Source organism: Salmo trutta, chromosome 2 (genome assembly GCF_901001165.1).
Source record: "Salmo trutta chromosome 2, fSalTru1.1, whole genome shotgun sequence".
Lineage (NCBI taxonomy): Eukaryota > Metazoa > Chordata > Actinopteri > Salmoniformes > Salmonidae > Salmo > Salmo trutta.
The window spans coordinates 65,107,477-65,129,463 of NC_042958.1; the positions used below are offsets into that span (position 1 = coordinate 65,107,477).

A 21,987-nucleotide genomic window follows, 5' to 3' on the forward strand; every position below is an offset into this window, starting at 1 on the left:
ATCTCCCTTTCATTTGAAAAAACGGGGTGCATTGAACTGTCAACATTTTGGCAGCTTTCATATATTTGGTTCTGATTGATCAAAGACTTGCAAATATTTTTTTACATTGAGCTTGGAAGCCCATTGTTTAAAGAAACAATGTTTAGACTCGAACCGCAGACACATATGTCTAACCATTGGACCCAATGACTATCTGTGATGGCAAATGTATCATATAATGCTGTTTAGGTGTAACATTGCGGTCTGGAAAAAGCTACTTCCAATGCTTCAAATGATTTACAATGAGTAACTTCAACCTAGACACGGTCACAATGGAAAGAACAGGTGCAAATACTATCTGTACAATCTCTATTAGCTCAATTGTCAGTCGTATATATGCATTGACTTCCAAACTCTCCAAAACGAATGGCAATATCCTTAGCAGGACAAGCATTTGCCCAGATGACTGTTTTAGTTTTCCATCACTCGACGTTAATGTACTAACAGAAATTGGGGATGGCCGATCGCTAACATCTAGAGGGGAATAAGGGAAACCAAGAATAGCAGAATTCACTGAGTCCAGATCAATCTGTCCTGACACCACAAGACGATTCAAAATACATTGGGGCTATGCCCTCCAGAATTACATGCATAATGTCTTGCGGAGTTTGTTGTATGATATCAAAGGCTGAGAATTCAACTAACTTGCTCCTTCTATTGATCCCATATGTTGTTCTCAGGCTGTTGCGAAGCAAGTCAGTCTGTGCCTTTTCTATTTCATCACACTGTCTGACATGCTTCTCCAATGTCCTTTCAGTATATGCATCCTCATTGAAGTGTGACTGCATGTCCTCAAAAGAACACTCAGTGTCTGCACTTACTGTAGGCAAAGCCCACACCCTCTGAACCCTGCTAGTTCATGTTGTGCCAGGGTGTCTCCAGACAGAGAGACCATGGCACCATATATCGTTTTCTCGCCGTTAATAGTTAGCATTTTAACTCCACTGTACAATGAATGCATCCATGTCTTCCATGATTCTATTCAATATTACATCTACACCAGATTGACGGAGGTCTGCTGATCTAGCCATGGCAAGTAGCCTGATAGCAGCCAGTTTAGACCTGTATTTTGGATTTATATTTCCTAGGGTGTAGTACACCATTAACAACTTGTTTTTTGATGCAAAGGATCCTAGTGGATTACAGATCTCTATTTCATCCGTGTACAGAACAATCTGCAATGCATTTGGTTTCTCTGAAAATAAGGGATGTGATTTTAGAAGAGCATCATCAACAATGTCATGAAAAAAACTTGCCCTGCACATCTGGGGTCCCTTTTCAACCATAGACAAAATCGTTGGGTGTGATAAGAACTGCTCTAGACTTTTGACTAATGGTACATAATAAAATAATTTGTCTTTGATGAAAATGTCTTTTGATCCTCCACATTTCATCCTGCATATGGTTCCAGCAATTGGAATTTCCTCTGCGTCCAAACAGCTTCTTAATAACACTGTCCTGTCTAAATGTTGTTGCAACGCCAGCAAAAGTTTCAATGAAATTGTCAAATATATCCATTGCATCTTTTTCAAGTTGACCTGATGTGCTTCCTGAATGCTTCTTTAGCACTGCCTCCATCTGCTTCCTGAGGTTGTCCAATAGTGATGATTGATACTGCTGTACCCCAGCAACAATATCATTCACACCTTTCTGAAAATGAGACAGTGAGAGAGGTGGGGATGTCATCAATCATGGAGGTTGGAACACACCATCATGTATACCTATGATATTCACATTTTCTTATGACATATTCATTAACATAAGGACATAAGGGATCAACAATAGTAAGGTAGACAACCTAGCACTGAGAATATACTCAACCATCACTGAACCACTACAAAATGCTCTGCATAATGTAACAAACCAAATGCTCTGTTCAGAAAAAGCATCTTACCTGTGAGAGACGATGCTTGGCTCTGGTATTTATCACAAAAGCAGTGGCATGTGTTGTCAGATTCTAAAATAAATGTTGACATTGAATGTAGTATCCTGAGGCTGGACATTACTAGTTCATGACAAGTATAATGTTTATGACAGGAGAAGTGGTTGTGAAGACTGACTATGAATGCTATTAGTAAATCTAAGTACTTAAAAAAATATGGTCAATTTCAGTAGATTGCCACCAACGGAGTAACTTACTTGTTGCACTGTAACAGCTCCATGTTGGTCAATGCCCCTTTGCCCATCATCTGAGTCAGATGTATGGAGTTGCTGATCAGTGATGCTGGAGTTAGCTAGAAGACTATCGGGTTGAATGTTGTCCTGTGTACCACACATCAAAGAAACAGATGATTATTTGAAATTGTATTTAGTGTCACCAATAGTGCTATTTAAGTGTTTTGTTCCTATTTATCATCGATTATTTCACATTAACCCAGCTTTAGCCATAAGAGTCATTATGGCTAAAATGATCGAATAGCCTAATGGACAGTATGACTTTGGTCCGTGTATCGTCTGTTAATTAAATTATTTTTTTAATCCAGAGAACAAAAAAAATGCAAGCTAGCTACATACTTGTTCCGGTGGTGCTTGGCTTTCCTCCGATGGCTGTTCATCTGGTCGGGTGCAATCAAGTAGGTGTTGAAGGTGGTTTCTCTTTACATGATGGAAGGAATTGTACACTATATTCCTCAGTGCATCCGTCAATACCACAGAGCAGCCAGAAATCAGGGCTGCGACTGTGAAATCTATTGATATGACTCAATAACAGTTTCAATTAAAAAGTAATAAAAACGCAGCAGATAACGCACCGTCAAAGCATCTTGAACGTTACTAAACGCAAGTAAAACGTTCCCACTGCTTTCGATGAAAAGGGCGGAAAGAAGTGAAAATGATGTTCAGTATTTATAATAAAACCAAGTAATTTATTGGAGTAGAGAACAACACCACTGGGACTTTTAACTATACATGTATCACTCCGCTTTACATGTGTTCTAATAACCGTTAATTACATTAACAATCGTTCTCTATCTTAAATTGTAACAAACTTCGCACCGCAAATATGAACATATTTCCACAAATAACATTTGAGTTAAATGATGAATGGTCGTCAGGAGAGGACGGTAACGTGTAGACCTACACAAAGTAGCAGTATCAAGCTAGTGTGGAGGAAAATGTATATGTGTTGCTTGGCAACAGTCCAGTCCCAGACCAGTTGGGGAACTATGTGTGTTGGCGGAGCCAAATAAATGAGGAAATAAATAAACAAATCATAATCTGTTGTCGTGTATTACTGTTAACTAAGAAATTGCGCTTGTAGAAGTGTTGTATAAAAGCAATATCACACTCGAGGTCGTGCTGTTATACTGAATATTATCTTACACCTGCGGCCTCGTACCTGCGACCGAATCACAGCCGTGCTGATATTCAGCACTCCCTCTCGTGTGATATTGCTTAACTGACGTACGTTCATCACATTATCTAGCTAAATAAGGGAGGCCTAAAAAACTAAAAAGTCAAATACGGTCCAAATCTTTCATTCATCTAACAACACCATGAATGAAGATGGAATGGATGACATATCCAGGCATGGACCATATATCATCCGCAGTATTAAAAGGTAATGTTAATTTGTTTATACCGTCTACCTTTCTCCTTAGCAAGCTAACGTTAGCTAACGTTCATTTGAATTGGAAAGTTGGCAAACCAAGTTAGCATGCTAATTTTAACTAGGTAACGTTGCCTTTTTGCAGTTAATAACTGCACGAACGGCCATTCGTTGAAAAAACTTTAACTTTGGTTAGATTGAGAGTGCTTTATTGCCAGAAATAGTGTTAATGAGGTGTAAATGTGCCCTTTCTATTGACAATAGAAAATCAGTAGAAATGGCGCCAAAGACGGCGAAGCTAAATTATCGATGGTGTCAGTCATTGTCTACAATCTTAGCTAGGCAAGCAAAGATTAACTAAGGTTTTCAATATGGGAGACAATTTAGCGTTAACGTTAGTTTCATTAGCTTGCACTATATTTTGGTTTAAAGTAATTGACGTCAACGTTAATGATATACAGGTAGTCACATTTTGTTAGCTAACATTAGCTAGCTTGGTAAATCATTCCTGCATTAACTGGAAAGGGAAGACAGTATGCTAATGTCTCATAACCTATATCAACCTGACACTTTGCGTTTACTTAACTATTTACCATGTGGTTAAATGTGTTCTTCAGCTGCTAATATAAGCACAGACATGCTGCCCAGCCTCTAAGGAGGATTTACATGGTCTCTTTCCCGGTCCAGAGCACTTCTTCAGAAGGAGAACCATTTGGAGATTTACTCATGGTGAAAATGAGGTCATGTTAGATTTTGACATTTGGGAGACATTTAATCTAACCATGCAGACAGTGTTTCCTGTTATCAAAGTAGCATTTCCTGGCAATCATTACAATACAGGTATCTACAGATGTACTTGTTTTGGTGTTTGCTGTTAGGTTGTTGTTACAGTGTGGTGTTCTTTGCCTTTATAATTACTATAGAATAAATGTATGTCTTATACAGGGTGAAGAATGTGTGGACTAGGCATCTCTCCTCTGGGACCTGTGATTTCAGCCCCACTCCCACCTCCTTCCACTCTTCACCCCCCCTTCCTCCACCCTCCTGTCCCCTCCATCCCCCCACCCCTCTCCAAACCCAAGAGACCAACATGGTTCCACCAGAACCGTACAGCTTGTCAGCCCACAGTATGTCTTATACACAGACACAGAGTTGGAGCAATCAAGAAGCTCCTTTTTTGAAAATCAGCGTGCTGGACAAAGAGACTATATCCTTTCCAAAGATCTTCGCTGTCGATTAATCAGGAACAGAGTAACAAGCATGATTTCCATTAAGAGAGCGGCAGGGGATGACTTCCAGTATCCATGCAGCCGTGAACTCACTGTAATGGCGAAGCGTCTCATAGAGTACTACCCAATGCTGCGGGACAGATCTACAACCAGTGGAGCTGAGTGGGTAAGTCACTACTCAGGTATTCAACACATGTTTCCAAACACAGCACTGTTGGATACCTGGCAGCCAAAGTGTAAACATCTGACACTCAAAATAGGAGGGATGTGCTTCATCCAGATCAATCAGGGCAACATGTGTCTGCTTGTATCGTTTAATTTCTGGATTCGGTTTAATGTGATTTATAACACAAACAATTTTGTTGTTTTTTAGGAATCTGTGAAGAAGCAGCTTTTGAAAAGGATTCGGAATGTGACAACCCCCAAAAATAAGCAGGGAGCGACCCTTTCAAGAAAGAGGCCACGAAGCCTTAGATTTCAGAGCAGCCAGGAGATGTCCACTGATGAATCCACCTCCTCAACCCTGATCTTGGAGAGATCCTCACTATCTAGATGCAGCACCCCAGAGGTTGAACAGTTGGGTGGTAAGTACACAAATTGAAATAGTGGATAGTGTTTCCGTATAAATGCAACTTCTACTACTCTAAATGAGGGACTAGAAACAAAGTGACTATTTAGTCTTCAGTGTTTCCTGTGGAATGAGAGGTTTGGGGGGGGTAGTACCAGCGGAATCACTGGTCTTAATTTCAGTCTACATTTTTAAATGTTAATTGGTCGGGTTTGTGATGTTTTCTGGCATCAGAAACTACTGAGAGGCCTACAGAACCAGGCGAGACATTATAAAACTCTACAGGATATGTACAATACCAAGGCCAGACCCAACCAGAAGGATGTTTCCCAGCTCCTGGACCTTGAATTCCAAGCAAGACGGGCCTTCATCGACTCTGATGCTACTAAGGAGCAGGACAGTTATACCAAGATACTTCAAGCGTATCCCTGCTTCAGAGAACTGGATCATGTAAGCAAATGTATTAATTTTAAGTAGGCCTATGCTTCTTTATCCTGGTTAACACCAGACCGAATCTCAAATGAGATGCGGTGTGGGAACTGAGCAGCATGAGAAGCCTTAGCAGGGACGGGGGTAAACTACTTCGGGCAAATGTAAAACAGTGAGCTCGCGAGAATTCAGTCTGGTAGTAACCAGGCTAATGCTTCCTATGCCTCCAGCTAGATAGACAGACAGTCTTACACTGTTTGTCTGTGTCAGGTTATGGATGGCAGGGTAGCCTAGTGGTTAGAGTGTTGGACTATTAACCGAAAAGTTGCAAGTTCAAATCCCCGAGCTGACGAGGTACAAATCTGTCGTTCTGCCCCTGAACAAGGCAGTTTACCCACTGTTCGTAGGACGTCATTGAAAATAAGAATTTGTTCTTAACTGACTTGCCTAGTTAAATACCTGTGAGTCCATATGCTGGTGCGGTTGGCCCTGGGTTCCTCCTAATTCAAGACAAACACTCCAGCCACCTCATGTGGCTGGAGTGTGTCAGCAGTTCCTGCAAGAGGAAGGCATTGATGCTATGGACTGGCCCGCCCGTTCCCCAGACCTGAATCCAATTGAGCACATCTGGGACATCATGTCTCGCACCATCCACCAACGCCACGTTGCACCACAGGCTGTCCAGGAGTTGGCGGATGCTTTAGTCCAGGTCTGGGAGGAGATCCCTCAGGAGACCATCCGCCACCTCATCAGGAGCATGCCCAGGCGTTGTAGAGAGGTCATACAGGCACGTGGAGGCCACACACACTACTGAGCCTCATTTTTGACTTGTTTTAAGGACATTACATCCTTAAAACAGCCTGTAGTGTGGTTTTCCACTTTAATTTTGAGTGTGACTCCAAATCCAGACCTCCATGGGTTGATAAATTGGATTTTCATTGATTTTTTTTGTGTGATTTTGTTGTCAGCACATTCAACTATGTAAAGAAAAAAGTATTTAATAAGATTATTTCTTTCATTCAGATCTAGGATGTGTTGTTTAAGTGTTCCCTTTATTTTTTTGAGCAGTATATTTATAAAAATAAAAAAAAGATTTTAAACACCTTTATTTAACTAAGCAAGTCAGATTAAGAACACATTCTTATTTTCAATGACGGCCTAGGAACGGGGGTTAACTGCCTTGTTCAGGGGGGATTTGTTTTTGCAACCTTCCGGTTGCTAGTCCAACGCTCTAACCACCTGCCTTACATTGCACTCCTGTTAATTTCTCATCGAATCACAGCCTACTTCGACAAACGGGTGAAGATTCAACAAGCGCATTTGCGAAAAAAGCACTGTCGTTGTACCAATGTACCTAACCATTAACATCAATGCCATTCTTTAAAATCAATACACAAGTATATATTTTTAAACCTGCATATTTAGTTAATATTGCCTGCTAACATGAAATTGTGTCATTGCTCTTGCGTTCATTGCACGCAGAGTCAGGGTATATGCAACAGTTTGGGCCGCCTTGCTCGTTGCGAACTAATTTGCCAGAATTCTGCATAATTATGACATAACATTGAAGGTTGTGCAATGTAACAGGAATATTTAGACTTAGGGATGCCACCCGTTAGATAAAATACGGACCGGTTCCGTATTTCACTGAAAGAATAAACGTTTTGTTTTCGAGATGATAGTTTCCAGATTCGACCATATTAATGACCTAAGGCTCGTATTTCTGTGTGTTTATTATATTATAATTAAGTCTATGATTTGATAGAGCAGTCTGACTGAGCGGTGGTAGGCACCAGCAGGCTCGTAAGCATTCATTCAAACAGCACTTCCGTATGTTTTGCCAGCAGCTCTTCGCTCTTCGCTGTTTATGACTTCAAGCCTATCAACTCCCAAGATTAGGCTGGTGTAACCGATGTGAAATGGCTAGCTAGTTAGCGGGTGCGCGCTAATAGCGGTTCAAACGTCACTGGCTCTGAGACTTGGAGTAGTTGTTCCCCTTGCTCTACATGGGTAACGCTGCTTCGAGGGTGTTCTGTTGTCGATGCGTACCTGGTTTGAGCCCAGGTAGGAGCGAGGAGAGGGACAGAAGCTATACTGTTACACTGGCAATACTAAAGTGCCTATAAGAACATCCAATAGTCAAAGGTATATGAAATACAACTCGTATAGAGAGAAATAGTCCTATAATTCCTATAATAACTACAACCTAAAACTTCTTACCTGGGAATATTGAAGACTCATGTTAAAAGGAACCACCAGCTTTCATATGTTCCCATGTTCTGAACAAGGCACTTAAACGTTAGCTTTCTTACATGGCACGTATTGCACTTTTACTTTCTTCTTCAACACTTTGTTTTTGCATTATTTAAACCAAATTGAACATGTTTCATTATTTATGAGGCTAAATTAATTTTATTGATGTATATATTACCGTAAATTCCGGACTATAAGCCACAACTTTTTTACCAGCTTTGAACCTCGCGGCTTAAACAATGACGTGGCTAATATATGGACTTTTCCCGCTTTCAAATAAATAAATAAAAAAACACATTCTGTGATGTGCTCAGTTTTTTGGCGGCATGAAGCTTTCATTAGACCAATGAAATTGCCGAATGGGTTAAGGTCAAACAACTTTTTTGTTTACTGTTTAGATTAAATCGAGCGCTCTCAAACTTCCCATCATTCTGATTACGGTAGTCATTTTGTCACCTTCATCATGGCAAAGACACAGAGAAATGCATATGATGCAGCTTTCAAGTTGAAGGCGATTGATCTGGCTGTTGGAAAAGGAAATAGAGCTGCTGCACGGGAGCTTGGTCTTAATGAGTCGATGATAAGACGGTGCAAAAAGACAACTAAAGCTTACTGCAAATTTTGTAATTTTTTGTTACAAGCCGTGTTTCGTTAAAGCCTGTGTAAAGTTCATTTGTTTCAATGTACCGGTAGGCACCTGCGGCTTATAGACATGTGCGGCTTATTTATGTTCAAAATAATACTTTTTTAGAAATTCAGTGGGTGCGGCTTATATTCAGGTGCGCTTAATAGTCCGGAAATTACGGTAAGTTAAAATAAGTGTTCATTCAGTATTGTTGTAATTGTCATTATTACAACAAAAAAAAAACGGCAGATTAATCGGTATCAGCTTTTTTGGTCCTCCAATAATTGGTATCGGCGGTGAAAAATCATAATCGGTCGACCTCTAGTACACACACACACACACACACACACACTCCTGCCACAAAGAAGAGAAAGACCTTGCTTGGCCTGTCCAGTGGGCTGCATCACAGGCTCATAGGAAAATGGACTGAAGTCACAGTGTGTTGTGTGTGTGCGTACCTGTTTTCGGGAAACCAAACAGCTCAAATCAAATTGCATTTGTCACATATATGTGTTTAGCAGATGTTATTGCGGGTGTAGCGAAATGCTTGTAAGCTAGAAGCATGGCAGCCCTATCTGTCGGCACCATTTTCCTACATATCCATTCCATTTGATGTTTTGAGAGTAAGGCTTTTTTTAAATTGTTGCTTGAGTTGTATCATAAGTTGAACTCTATATATTTCCCAATAATAGAATAAATTGTCCCCCCCTCTTTTTTGAAGGGCTCAAATGAAGGGGGAATTTCTGTTTTTGATGACCAAAGTTGAAGGCATGCCTGGCTGATGCAACACTGTTACGTTTTACACACGTCTAACTGTCAAGTGATAGAAAGAAGTCATTTTCACTAGGATTATCACTTTCACTGATTTGATCAGATTTAAATATTTTCTTGTATTTTACCCCCAAAAATGAAATGCTAATTTCCTGCTAATGTGGCTATCAAAGAACTACATATGCCATGATGATCTGGACGAGACTGCAGAGGCAAAGGTAAGAATCTCTGGATTAATTATCTAATGTTAGCTAAATTTAGTCATAAATAAATTGGCAAAATGTCTTTAAATTGACAATTCAGAGAGTTCAGTAATATGTTTCACCTCAAAGGAAAGTGGCATGTTTAAATATGAGATGAGGGCAAGCAGTTCAACACATGTAGGTAACATTCACCATTTTGGGCCGTATATTATGGTCTATTATGACATAACATCCACATAAGTGTGAGATTCTAGAAGTCTCATTGTGAACCAATTATGATGTCACAACTGATCAATAAATTCCAAATGTTCTGTTTGAACATTCTGGTGTCTGATTGCTGGAAATAGAACACTAGTATCCAAGACAATCGAGCAGATTCCTCCTGAGATATAGTTAACACAGTAGATCACCATAAAATATAGAAAGTGCTACTAGACGAAAACTTAGTTGCAGAACGAGGTTAGAAGGCCACTGTTAATCTCCTTGATGATGAGGCGATTATTGCAGCCGCTAATGGAAGATAATGCTTTAACAGGGAACCTTGGAGCTTCCAGTAGCAACTCCATTCAGCCTGCCCTGCCATCTCAACCCAAGGCCACTGAGAAGCTTCCAGCGCTCAAACAAAACAGTCTAAATACCTCCAGAATCCCAGTACTGGAGTTGACTGAAGAAAGAAAGGGTGCTCTGCAGCGACTTGCCAGTTTGAAGGCTGTGGAAAAGAAACCACATCCTCCCTCCAGAATCCCAGTACTGCAGAAGAAGAAGGCTACTGTTCCTTCCATCCGGAAGCCACTGCAACCCATCCGTACCAAGAGGGATCAAACATGCGTGGTGAAAGACATCTACCTCCATAGTGCCAAGCCATTGAAGGCAGTCCATGGAGCCAATATGGTCGCCAAGATGCCACTGCCTCCCATTAGAGCCAGAGTCACTGTGCCAAACAGTGATGCCAAGAAGAAGCCATTCCAGCCAGTCAGACCAGAGGGCAGCCTTCGTCCTGCTTACAGAAGGCAGGTTGTGAAGAAACACGTTCAGTTCAAGACTCAGACCCTAACTGTACAGGATCTACCGCCGTGCCCCGATGAGATGGTATGGGACGTCTTTAACTCAGAGGCTGAGCAGGTGATGGCATATATGAAGGCCAAGCTGATTAGTGTTACCCAAGAACTGAAACTGATTAAGAGTGGGGCCAAGATGGATGCTCAGGCTTTGGAGGAGAAAAACGCAAAAGTGCGGTTGAGAAAAAAGGTGGAGAAGTTCATCCAGGAGATCTGCCTGATGAAGGTGGATTCTGACCTATGGGAGATAAGAGATAACGAAGAAGAGGAAGAAAGGATTAAAGAGGTGAGGAGAAATGGAGAAGAAAGCAGTGTGGCAAGTAAGCCAAAGGAGACAGCCACAAGATACACTGTGAGCAAGCCAAAGGAAGTCAAGAAGGGTTTGAACGTGGAAGAGAAAAAGGAGGACAGACAGGTAAAGTAGCTTGACATTCCAAAGCCATGCTAACTGCTGATCTAGTGTAGTGTTGGTGATCACGTGTGTTTGTATCAGAGGAGGCTGATGGCATGAGTTATAGGAGGATAGGATCGTTGTAATGGCTGGAATGAAATGAATTGAATTGATCGGAATCAAACGAGGTTTCCATGTGATTGATGTGTGTTTATTTTATTTATTTTTATTTCACCTTTATTTAACCAGGTAGGCAAGTTGAGAAGAAGTTCTCATTTACAATTGCGACCTGGCCAAGATAAAGCAAAGCAGTTCGACAACATACAACAACACAGAGTTACACATGGAGTAAACAACATACAGTCAATAATACAGTAGAAAAAAAATTAAAAAATAAATAAATAAATAAAAATAAGACTATATACAATGTGAGCAAATGATGTGAGATAAGGGAGGTAAGAGCAAAAAAAAAATGCCATGGTGGCAAAATAAATAAAGTATAGCAAGAAAAACAATGGAATGGTAGATTTGTAGTTTGAAGAAAGTTCAAAGTTCAAATATAAATAATATGGTGCAAAGGAGCAAAATAAATAAATACAGTAGGGGAAGAGGTAGTAGTTTGGGCTAAATTATAGATGGGCTTTGTACAGGTGCAGTGATCTGTGAGCTGCTCTGACAGCTGGTGCTTAAAGCTAGCGAGGGAGATAAGTGTTTCCAATTTCAGAGATTTTTGTAGTTCGTTCCAGTCATTGGCAGCAGAGAACTGGAAGGAGAGACGACCAAAGGAGGAGTTGGCTTTAGGGGTGACCAGAGAGATATACCTGCTGGAGCGCGTGCCACAGGTGGGTGCCGCCATGGTGACCAGCGAGCGGAGATAAGGGGGGACTTTACCTAGCAGGGTCTTGTAGATGACCTGGAGCCAATGTGTTTGGCGACGATTATGAAGCGAAGGCCAGCCAACGAGAGCATACAGATCGCAGTGGTGGGTTGTATATGGGGCTTTGGTGACAAAACGGATGGCACTGTGATAGACTGCATCCAGCTTGTTGAGTAGGGTATTGGAGGCTATTTTGTAAATGACGTCGCCGAAGTCGAGGATTGGTAGGATGGTCAGTTTTACGAGGGTATGTTTGGCAGCATGAGTGAAGGATGCTTTGTTGCGAAATAGGAAGCCAATTCTAGATTTCACTTTGGATTGGAGATGATTGATGTGAGTCTGGAAGGAGAGTTTACAGTCTAACCAGACACCTAGGTATTTGTAGTTGTCCACAAATTCTAAGTTAGAACCGTCCAGAGAAGTTATGCTGGATGGGCGGGCAGGTGCAGGCAGCGATCGGTTGAAGAGTATGCATTTAGTTTTACTTGTGTTTAGGAGCAGTTGGAGGTCACGGAAGGAGAGTTGAATGGCATTGAAGCTCGTCTGGAGGGTTGTTAACACAGTGTCCAAAGAAGGGCCAGAAGTATACAGAATGGTGTCGTCTGCGTAGAGGTGGATCAGAGATTCACCAGCAGCAAGAGCGACATCATTTATGTATACAGAGAAAAGAGTTGGCCCAAGAATTGAACCCTGTGGTACCCCCATAGAGACTGCCAGAGGTCCAGACAGTAGGCCCTCCGATTTGACACACTGAACTCTGTCAGAGAAGTAGTTGGTGAACCAGGCGACGCAATTGTTTGAGAAACCAAGGCTACTAAGTCTGCCGATGAGGATGTGGTGATTAACAGAGTCAAAAGCTTTGGCCAGGTCAATGAATACGGCAGCACAGTATTGTTTCTTATCGATGGCGGTTACGATGTCGTTTAGGACCTTGAGCGTGGCTGAGGTGCACCCATGACCAGCTCTGAAACCAGATTGCATAGCGGAGAGGGTGCGGTGGGATTCGAAATAGTCGGTAATCTGTTTGTTGACTTGGCTTTCGAAGACCTTAGAAAGGCAGGGTAGGATGGATATAGGTCTGTAGCAATTTGGGTCAAGAGTGTCACCTCCTTTGAAGAGGGGGATGACAGCAGCTGCTTTCCAATCTATGGGAATCTCAGACGACACGAAAGAGAGGTTGAACAGGCTAGTAATAGGGGTTGCAATAATTTCGGCAGATAATTTTAGAAAGAAAGGGTCCAGATTGTCAAGCCCAGCTGATTTGTAGGGGTCCAGATTTTGCAGCTCTTTCAGAACATCAGCTGAATGGATTTGGGAGAAGGAGAAATGGGGGAGGTTTGGGCGAGTAGCTGTGTGATATCGTTCCTTTTGTTCTATTCCAGCCATTACAATGAGCCCATTACAATGAGCTCCTCTCACCAGCCTCATCTGGTTTGTACATGTTGTATATCTTGTCTTTGTTGCCCAGCTGCCCATTATTTGGCCCATCTGATAACATCCATTCATTCAGGTGGTGTTGAAACGTCGATTTGGGATGAGTGCAGCCAACTCCAAGCTGATGCAGTGTGAGCACTGCGGCCGGTGCTTTGATCCTAGTCGCCTGGAGAAACACAGCGAGATCTGTGCCAAGCTCTCCAAGAGCTCTAGACGGGGGGTCTATGACTCCACCAAGCACCGTCTCAAAGGCACTGTACTGGCTGGCTACGTGAAGCGATCCGTGGTGTGATGCACCAAGGGACCTGAGTCTGTCACTCTTTTGTGTTTTGGATTGAACAGACAGACATACAGTGACTGATAAACCACCTGCTGCCCAAATGAGGACTTCTACCTTGGAATCTGTGAGGGTTCCAATAAGAGGCAGTACTACTAGGAGGCAGTATTGTATCCAGAAACGTCTAAACCAACACTGTTCAGCAGTTCCTCAAATCTACAGAAACACCTGTATAAAACACCTCAATAAAATCAAATCCAAACACTCATCTAAATCATTCTGTCAGATGTGTTACTAGTGCAGGAAAGTAGAATAAATGAAATATTAAGAAACAAGGGAACTTATTTGTCAAATCTGAATATTAAAAGGAGTGATTTTTTTTCTTGAATTGGAAAAATGAAGAAAGGAACTAATTATTTTAGTGTTACACAAATAACTGAAGTTGGTCAGCTTTTGACAGCTTAATCCTTGGACTCTCGGCATAATCCATAGATGATTACAATTCGATGATGTCTGCTAGACTAGTTGACTGACCTGTAGGGAAGGCAGAATCCCGTGTCTCCCTTCTCCACCTCCTTGAACTGCTGCACACAGTCCAGGAAGGCCACCATGGCATGGTCAAACTTGTTGTCCCAGAAGAAGCGCAGGCCCCCTGAACAATACAGTGGTAGCTCCTACACACACAAGAAGAGAGAGAGCGAGTGGAATGTACCATATACAACATGGCCTATTCACTGGGGTGGGGTTGGCTTGGGCCAGTCTAATGAGTATTGCAAAATAATATGAAAAAGGATAGTTCACTATTCCCCCCCCCCCCCCCCCCCCACAGCTCATATATATATATATATAGCTTGTCTCCATATAGTCGCCAGCAGAAAGTGTGCTCCTGTGCCTTTTAGTGTGAGACCTCACTTGCTGGTAACAAGCATTACCTTGGACTTGTCTGTAAGTGACTCCAGGTACGAGTGGTTTCCATATGGGACCAGGCGTTATCTATAGAGAGAGAGAGAGAGAGAGAGAGAGAGGTTCAAGAAATCCAGCAAGATATTTTAAATGACATATTGTACAATGTATCATGTTTATTTGGATATGATAAAATATCTGATTAAAATACAGTTACTTCTTTGGCAATTTAACATATTACATGGCGTAGAAGGGTGTCTATAGAGAGGTTCTCCTTGTGTGCGTGTCATGTCTGACCTCTGGAAGCGTAACCCCATCTTGTTGGCGAGGGCGTGGAGCAGTAGCACGGTCTGACCCCAGGCGGCGTTGATCTCGTTCCACTCGACGGGGACACTGGGTAGTTGGCCCAGACGGAAGTTATTGATGGTGCGAAACTGGCCACTGTGCCTGGGGACCAGAGACAAAGTTATTATAAGCACTAAAACCTATCAATGTAAAAGATACCGTTCAAAATTCTATGTGAAGACAAGATGAGGGGTGAGAGACAAGAGGCAGCCGTTCATTCTAAACGCAAGCGTGCAAACGCCACCACTTCAAACAGAGATTAAGTCGCTAAACTGACATACATTGGGTCAATAATTCATGCGTGTGTTTGTTTGTGCACGTCTGTGTATTTTAGTGCATGTATAAGCGTCTGTAATACGTCGGAGTATGTGTCCTTACCAGATGTGGAAGGTGGCGTTGAAGACGTTGGTCTTCTTCAGGCGGTCCAGTTGGATCTGGCAGTATCGCATCTGGTTGTCCACACTCTTCAGCTCGTCATCCAGCTCCAGCTGCTGCCGCTTGAACTCACTGTACTCCTTCTGGTACCTGGAGCACACAGACACACATCACTCACACAGGCCAGGGGAGGATAAGGGATTCATTTGTGAAATTGAATTATATTGTGCATAGGAGTAGGTGTTGATTTGGTGTCTCCCTCTTTTTCCTCATCCCATTCTCCTGTCTTGCAATATACCAGCGTTTCCCAAACTCGGTCCTCAGGTTCCCAAGAGGTGCACGTTTTGGAGTTTGCCATAACACTACACGGTTGATTCAAATTGTCAAAGCTTGATGATTAGTTGATTAGGCTGTGTAGCGCTAGGCCAAAAACCAAAACGAGCACCCCCAAGTTTTGGAAATCCTGCGTTATACAGTCTCAAAATTTGAGTTCCAAGTAGGGTGACCGGTGTCCCATTCATTTCTTTACTAAGTGCATAATGTTGAGACAGCGGACTTCCAAAGCTCATTTTACACTGTAATCCGTGTGAGACAGGATGACAGCCGCCACAGCCAAAGTGCTTTGAACTTAGAAATACAACAGCCAAAATTCCTCAGGAGGTGGAGGACAGACAGCCATTACTCACTGCAGTTCCTCAGTGTCTAGCTGCTGGGAGTGGCTGCGTCCCTGGACCAGGTCCTCGGCCACGGCAGCCCTCTGCTCTTCCACCGCCTCCAGCTCCCCCACCAGTGACGACTCCTCCTCGCCCAGTTTCTGGAGCTCCAGCAACAGGCTGTCCTCCTCCTCCTCCTTCAGCTGGGACAGCAGTTCCAGGCAGTTCCTAGTAGAGGACACACACCGTAGTCAGACAAGGAAAACACACACACGCGCAAAGAAAAAGACACATGAAAAACACGAAACAAACATAGACCCCTTTCCCGGGCGTGTCATGTAAAGTTGCGTGCACAGTTCGTCATCAGAAACCTCTGTTTACCTAGCAGTGGATACAAGCACATGCAACTTCAAAATGCAGCACGTGTAAGTTAACGAACGCGAATTCAGATGTTATCGTCCACAACGTCGCAGATGTCAGAGGATCGATCACCTAACAAGCCAGCGAGGCAAGATAAAATATCCCAAATAGAGCTGGATAAAGCCAGAAGAATAAGAACTTGTTTTACATAGCTATAGCCCTCGGTCTTCTGTGTTTTCACTCACTCACTGTTAAGTTTGTCAAGGTCCCTACTTCAACGTTAGCCATCTGATGGTTTCTCTGGATTGATGGCTTCTACGGTTGTGGCTAGATGGGAGTACAGCATTTTAGCCTAACCCTTTAATTAACATAATTCTCCTAACCTGCTACGTAAATTATAATAACCTGCTAAGTAAATTCTCAATCTAGCTAGCCACAGCCGTAGAAGGGAAAGGGGGATACCTAGTCAACTGAATGCTTTCAACTGAAATGTGAATCAGAGAGGTGTGGGGGGGGCTACCATAATCGACATCCACGTCTCTCGGCACCAGGGGAACAGTGGGCTAACTGCCTTGCTCAGGGAAAGCTCGGGGATTCAATCCAGCTCTAACCACGGGGCTACCTGCCACCTATCAAGCCACCAGTTCTAAGAAACCATCAGTGTCACCACACCGGGATGCGCGCACGTCAATCGAACGTGAACAACAAAATTGCCCTACACATACACAGGCATCAAAAACACGCTCATATCCACACAAATGATTCATGCATGCAAATAAGTGATCCTCTTTTGACACACAATATTGCTCCAGGCAACAAAATATTGGTGTAAACTAAGTCCGAGTGGGTCTCCCTGCCTAAGAAAATATTTCTAGGGCAAATCCTGCTGTGTGTTACATAGTGTAGTACACTTTGACTACCCACTAGTTCTGTAATGTTAGTGTAGTTGCAGTGTATGACTACTCACTTGTAGTTCTGGCACTCGTTCTCTGTGATGTTGAGCTGCGTGTCCAGGTGGTCTAGCAGGGTGTCTGTACACTCCTCGCACAGCGGGTGGTCTACGTCGGTCTGGCCTGACATGATGTCAAACAGATCGCTGGTCACCTTCAGCCTCCGACTGAGGTTCTCCATGGTGCCTCCGTCCGACGCTTCTCCAATCAGAGTGAAGCTGTTGGCGCTCTCTGTGGACATCATCCTATGCACGCGCACACACACACACGAAACTATGTAGGCATCATCCTAGACCTAGAGGGTATGATAGTTCAAGTTGCGAGCAGGGCATTACACTGTGTAGGCCAAGCAGATTGGAAGGTAGTAAGTTAGACATGATGCTACCTTGCAGGAGGGATGTATTTTCTTGCGACTCCATCTTGCTTTGTTTCCACAAAGGTTTCCTGGAAGAAGAGAGGAAAATCAGAACCCTTTCAGGTGTTCTAAACTCAATTTCTATTAAGGATATTGCTGTGAAACCTGGTTTCAAAACCATCTTTCCATTGGATTGAACCAACCCAGTGTCTCACCTCTGGAGCACTTTCCGCCTTATTGCTTTCTGTCTGCTTGCTTGGTGTCACTGTGACCAGAGGAGCTGATGGGACAGAAGACACACAGACTCACAACGCTGATCTCCGTCTCTTCCTCTGTAGCTCTCTCCAAAGCATGTGCACACACCCACGCTCTCAAACATACACTCGGGTAAACATACCAATAAGTTCCTGGATGGTGACACGGTCGAGCACATTGAAGGATGTATCCAGCTTTAGAGGCTGACTGCAGCGCTGACACACGAAGCTGACCTGCATGGTGGTACTAGAGGACTTGGAGCCCTCCATAGCAACACTGGAAACAGAATTAACAGTGTTAGCCTGCGGGCAAACTACTCGTGACTGGTGGTTTTGCTAGCACAGTTTAGCTTACCCCATTCATAGACGCCAACTACTTTAGCGCCTATTGACGACAGTATCTACTGACGGGGTGAATTTTGTTAAGAACCCCGATGCTTGTTCTTAACATTAACATGCATCGCTTGCAGTATTGTTTTGGAAACATAAGCTACATACCTTTCATATCAGCGAGAAATAATTGTCAAAAAACAAAAGGTAAAAGACTACACCTATTATAGCGTTAGGGTTACCACACGGCCATATTTCCATGTTACAGCGTTTGTTGACGGAAAACAGACAGTAGACTGACTATCTGTGTTAATAAACTATCTGCGTCTCCGAACACCTGTATGTAAAGGGAAGAGGACGCCATAAACGTGGGGTGTAATCATTAGTCCAAATAGATGCAAAACTTCAGTAGAACCTCAGTTCTTTTTGACAAATTCAGGTAGGTCCCATCCCAGTTTCGTTCCGTTTAAGAAACTTTTTGCAATAGAATCAGCGAAATGAATACATCCATGCAATGTTGTCATTGAAAAGTATTGTCGGCAGCAACTGCGTTAAAACCGGTTAAAACAATGTACAACTGTGATATTATTTTTGATGTGATATGGAAGTAGAGGTATTTATAGAACTGTACCGCAATTGAAAATCGATTAACGTTTACATTCTGGCTTCCAGAGCCAATTCGCCTTTAAACAGAACATGTACGGTCCGACCTTGGACTATAAGAAATAATGTTAGGCTCCTTTAGAACATGATTGGGCTAATGTTAGCTAACAGTTGCTAGCTGGCTAAAATACGGTACTAAGGGTTGTTGTCACGCGCCAAAATAGTTGCGGGAAAACTAAACTGAATCCAGGAGAGAAAAAAGATACAAAAGTACTGTAAAGTTTGATTATTTTCTTCATTCACTCAGTATTTGTGTCAGGTGTAGTGTCATAATATGTATTTGCTCTATTGGTGATCTTATTGAAATCAAACAGTCTTGTCATTCATTACATTATTATGCCTGTCTCCACTCAAACTCAAGTTGCGTAATTGGCGCTAGTTAGCCACAGCAACAACATTGTGTAACGTTAGTGCCCAGCCTGCAGTTGTTGTTAGCAAGCTAGCATGCAAGGACACTGACACACTAGTCTTAATATTTTTTATATATTTGGCAAATTTTATCAACTCTTTACGAATAACAATAGATTGCTATTAGTTAACGTTACAACACTAACGAATGTAGGGCTCGATTAAATCAGATCTGCTTCTTTAGCCAACATCAGCATAGGGGTTGTTTTTGACGTGTTGGAGGTGGAACCGTTTATGGCACGTTCAAAACAACTGGGAACTTGGAAGAAAACGAGCTCCGACTGGGAATAATCGTTTTGAATGGTCATCCAACTCGGGAACTCTGGCCTATTTTTAGTGCTCCGACTTTCCGACCTGAAGATCACTGATGTCATAATTTGACCTCGTATTTTTCCGAGTTCCCAGTTGTTTTGAACGCGGCATTAGACCTGTCAAATCCACAAGTGGCTCCCGGAATTATACCTGGAGTGGACATAGCCATTGGCTGCAGAGAGTTGCAAAAACAGAAATCTTGTTTACACAAATTCGAATACTGGAATGTGAGATGTAATCTTCACCTGGATTAGGATGATAGAAACGTCATTATTTAGTTTCATGATTTTTCAATTTGAGCATAATTATTTATATATAGCTAACACGTTCTGAACTTCTAATGCCTAGTTCATTCATTATAGGCACTGCATTACGTTGCGCCAGATATTCATTTAAATTGGGACGTCCACAACTGAGTGGTATCACAATTCCACCCTTGCGGTTGAATTGTCCATTGCGAGACGGACGCCGCATACTTTGAATTTGCGTTTTCTTCAGTCAAGCCAGAGTGACTAAACCACAGAAAAATAGGAAATGTGTGGTTTTCAGTGCCTTTATGGAATAGCTAGCAACGTGTAAACAATTACTCATTCCTGTAAGTGAGTACTGTATTAGAAATAATGTTAAATAATACACATTGGCTGTTAAGACAAGTCTATTATGACTGTTGCCTCCCGTTTTAAGTTTGAAGGCAATTATGTTTTTGTTGTGATAATTATTAAGTGGAGGTCGCTAGCTACAGTGGTATCTTTAGCCTATATTTTAGCTAGTTAGCTGCTCTGCAAGCTAGCTTGATCTCAGACAAGAGACAGGCTCTCTTCCTTATTGAGTTACAAATATTACAACGTTTTTTAGACTTTACCAAAGTATATAAAAAAATATTTGTTTAGGAGTGCAAAGTTGAATTGAGTTATTGCACACGCGCACATCAGACTAGGCGTTGCCTAACAGAAAAATGCACATTTTGATAGAACGCGCCAATAGGATCTCGCTAGTTCCTGCTTGGCTCTGCCGAATTCCTTGCTTTTTCTGCCCACTATGACTCATTTGTTCTAATTTGAAACGACGGGCTGTGGTCTATCTTGGTTTAGTTATACAAATCTTTGCTACTTGTCAGTTCAGTAGTGGGGCAAGATTTAATATTTTTAAAATGTATTATTCAAAATACAAATCAACAATTTACATTGTTACATCATACAAAAGATAACACAGGTATTATTAACGAGAAAATACTAAAACATACAAAAAATATCAAGTAATAAAAAAATACACAATTCTAGTGCAATTGTAGTGATTACTACAGTAGTGGGGCAAAATTCTGATGAAGATGGCACAATGAAATACGTCAGGCCTTAGCTGCTTTTAGCAACGTGGGTGTATTTACATACGCTAGCGTTGCTCCCTATTGGGTTGTACAAAAACAGTCAGCGGAAATCCAGAAGTAAAAAAAACAAAACAATTTCAACTTTGTGCCGAAATGATGGGGGAATTTGAGACCAAATATCTAAGGAATGTATTATTCAACAGACTCTCTAAACGTGGGTCTGTTGTAGACCCACTTCCTCTCTGCTTACCTCATGTCAAAATAAAATTCCCCCACAAATTTTTCCTTTTTTGGTCCACATATGGCGCGCGTGCAGGACTTTTATTTTGCCCACCGGGAACACTAACTTGAAATTTTATTTGACTTCTGGCTTCCTGCGCACTGTTTTTGTGCAACCCTATACAATACGGAGCAAGGCTACTGTACTAAATACACCAGTGATGATAATAGCAGCTAGTGGGAACATAGCTAGGAAATCAACTTGCTAGGAAAAGCTCCAATTATTCTTGTTGTCAGGATGGTCAGAAAGTAATGAAATCACCCATTACTTGGCTACAGTTGTGCTGCACATGAGAAAGTGAACACCATGAAATCCCCGAAGGCTGAAGATGTCAGACAGGGGATCTCTGTCATCTGGGAGATCTTGCAGTGTCCAATATGGTGAGTGTGACAGCAGAATAACGTTAGCCATCTGTAGAAGATTACTGTATTGTGTAAGGTGTGTTGATGTTACATATACTTTTGGTGGTAGTTTACTGTTTAGTATGCAGGCTGTTTCTACTTTATGTTGAAATCAATTGTTGTCTGATAAGCAGCAGGAAGTAGGCAATTATGATCCTGTTCATAGTTTGTTCTTCTGCTCTATGCTCTCTGTTCCATGTAGTTTGGAATTGATGAGCACACCTGTGTCTACTAAGTGTGACCACCAGTTTTGCAAGTAAGTAAGCTCTCACTTTCTTTGCTGTGGTTCAAATAAACTTTACTCCTGGTTCATTATGTAGTGTAGGTGAATGTTTGTAAGTGATTTTAACGTTTATTTTCAATGACAGTATTA

The 21,987-nt window shown here is 42.1% G+C and overlaps 1 protein-coding gene, 1 long non-coding RNA gene and 1 pseudogene across 2 annotated transcripts; 1 reads left to right on the forward strand and 2 right to left on the reverse strand.

Moving 5' to 3' along the window:
• Positions 1–769: 769 nt before the first annotated feature.
• LOC115160982 (uncharacterized) lies at positions 770–3,240 on the reverse strand. Its single transcript, XR_003869161.1, has 4 exons — positions 2,554–3,240; positions 2,179–2,301; positions 1,934–1,996; positions 770–1,689 (listed from the first exon to the last, which is right to left on the reverse strand). It is a non-coding gene; the product is annotated as an uncharacterized LOC115160982 (long non-coding RNA).
• A 7,185-nt stretch (positions 3,241–10,425) lies between these two features.
• Positions 10,426–13,716, forward strand: LOC115163390 (zinc finger C2HC domain-containing protein 1C-like). The gene is made up of 2 exons (XM_029715223.1): positions 10,426–11,137; positions 13,501–13,716. Exons 1-2 carry the CDS (start codon positions 10,553–10,555, stop codon positions 13,714–13,716), a joined length of 801 nt encoding a protein of 266 aa, XP_029571083.1. The 5' UTR covers positions 10,426–10,552.
• Positions 13,717–14,058: 342 nt separating this feature from the next.
• LOC115160994 (beclin-1-like) lies at positions 14,059–18,348 on the reverse strand (annotated as a pseudogene).
• Positions 18,349–21,987: the final 3,639 nt, after the last annotated feature.

Excerpts from the sequence above, each read along its gene's own strand:
- LOC115163390 (XM_029715223.1), top strand. The coding sequence starts at position 10,553 with ATGGTCGCCAAGATGCCACTGCCTCCCATTAGAGCCAGAGTCACTGTG. Across the intron at positions 11,138-13,500 it reads AGAAAAAGGAGGACAGACAG|GTGGTGTTGAAACGTCGATT; the intron begins GTAAAGTAGCTT and ends CCATTCATTCAG.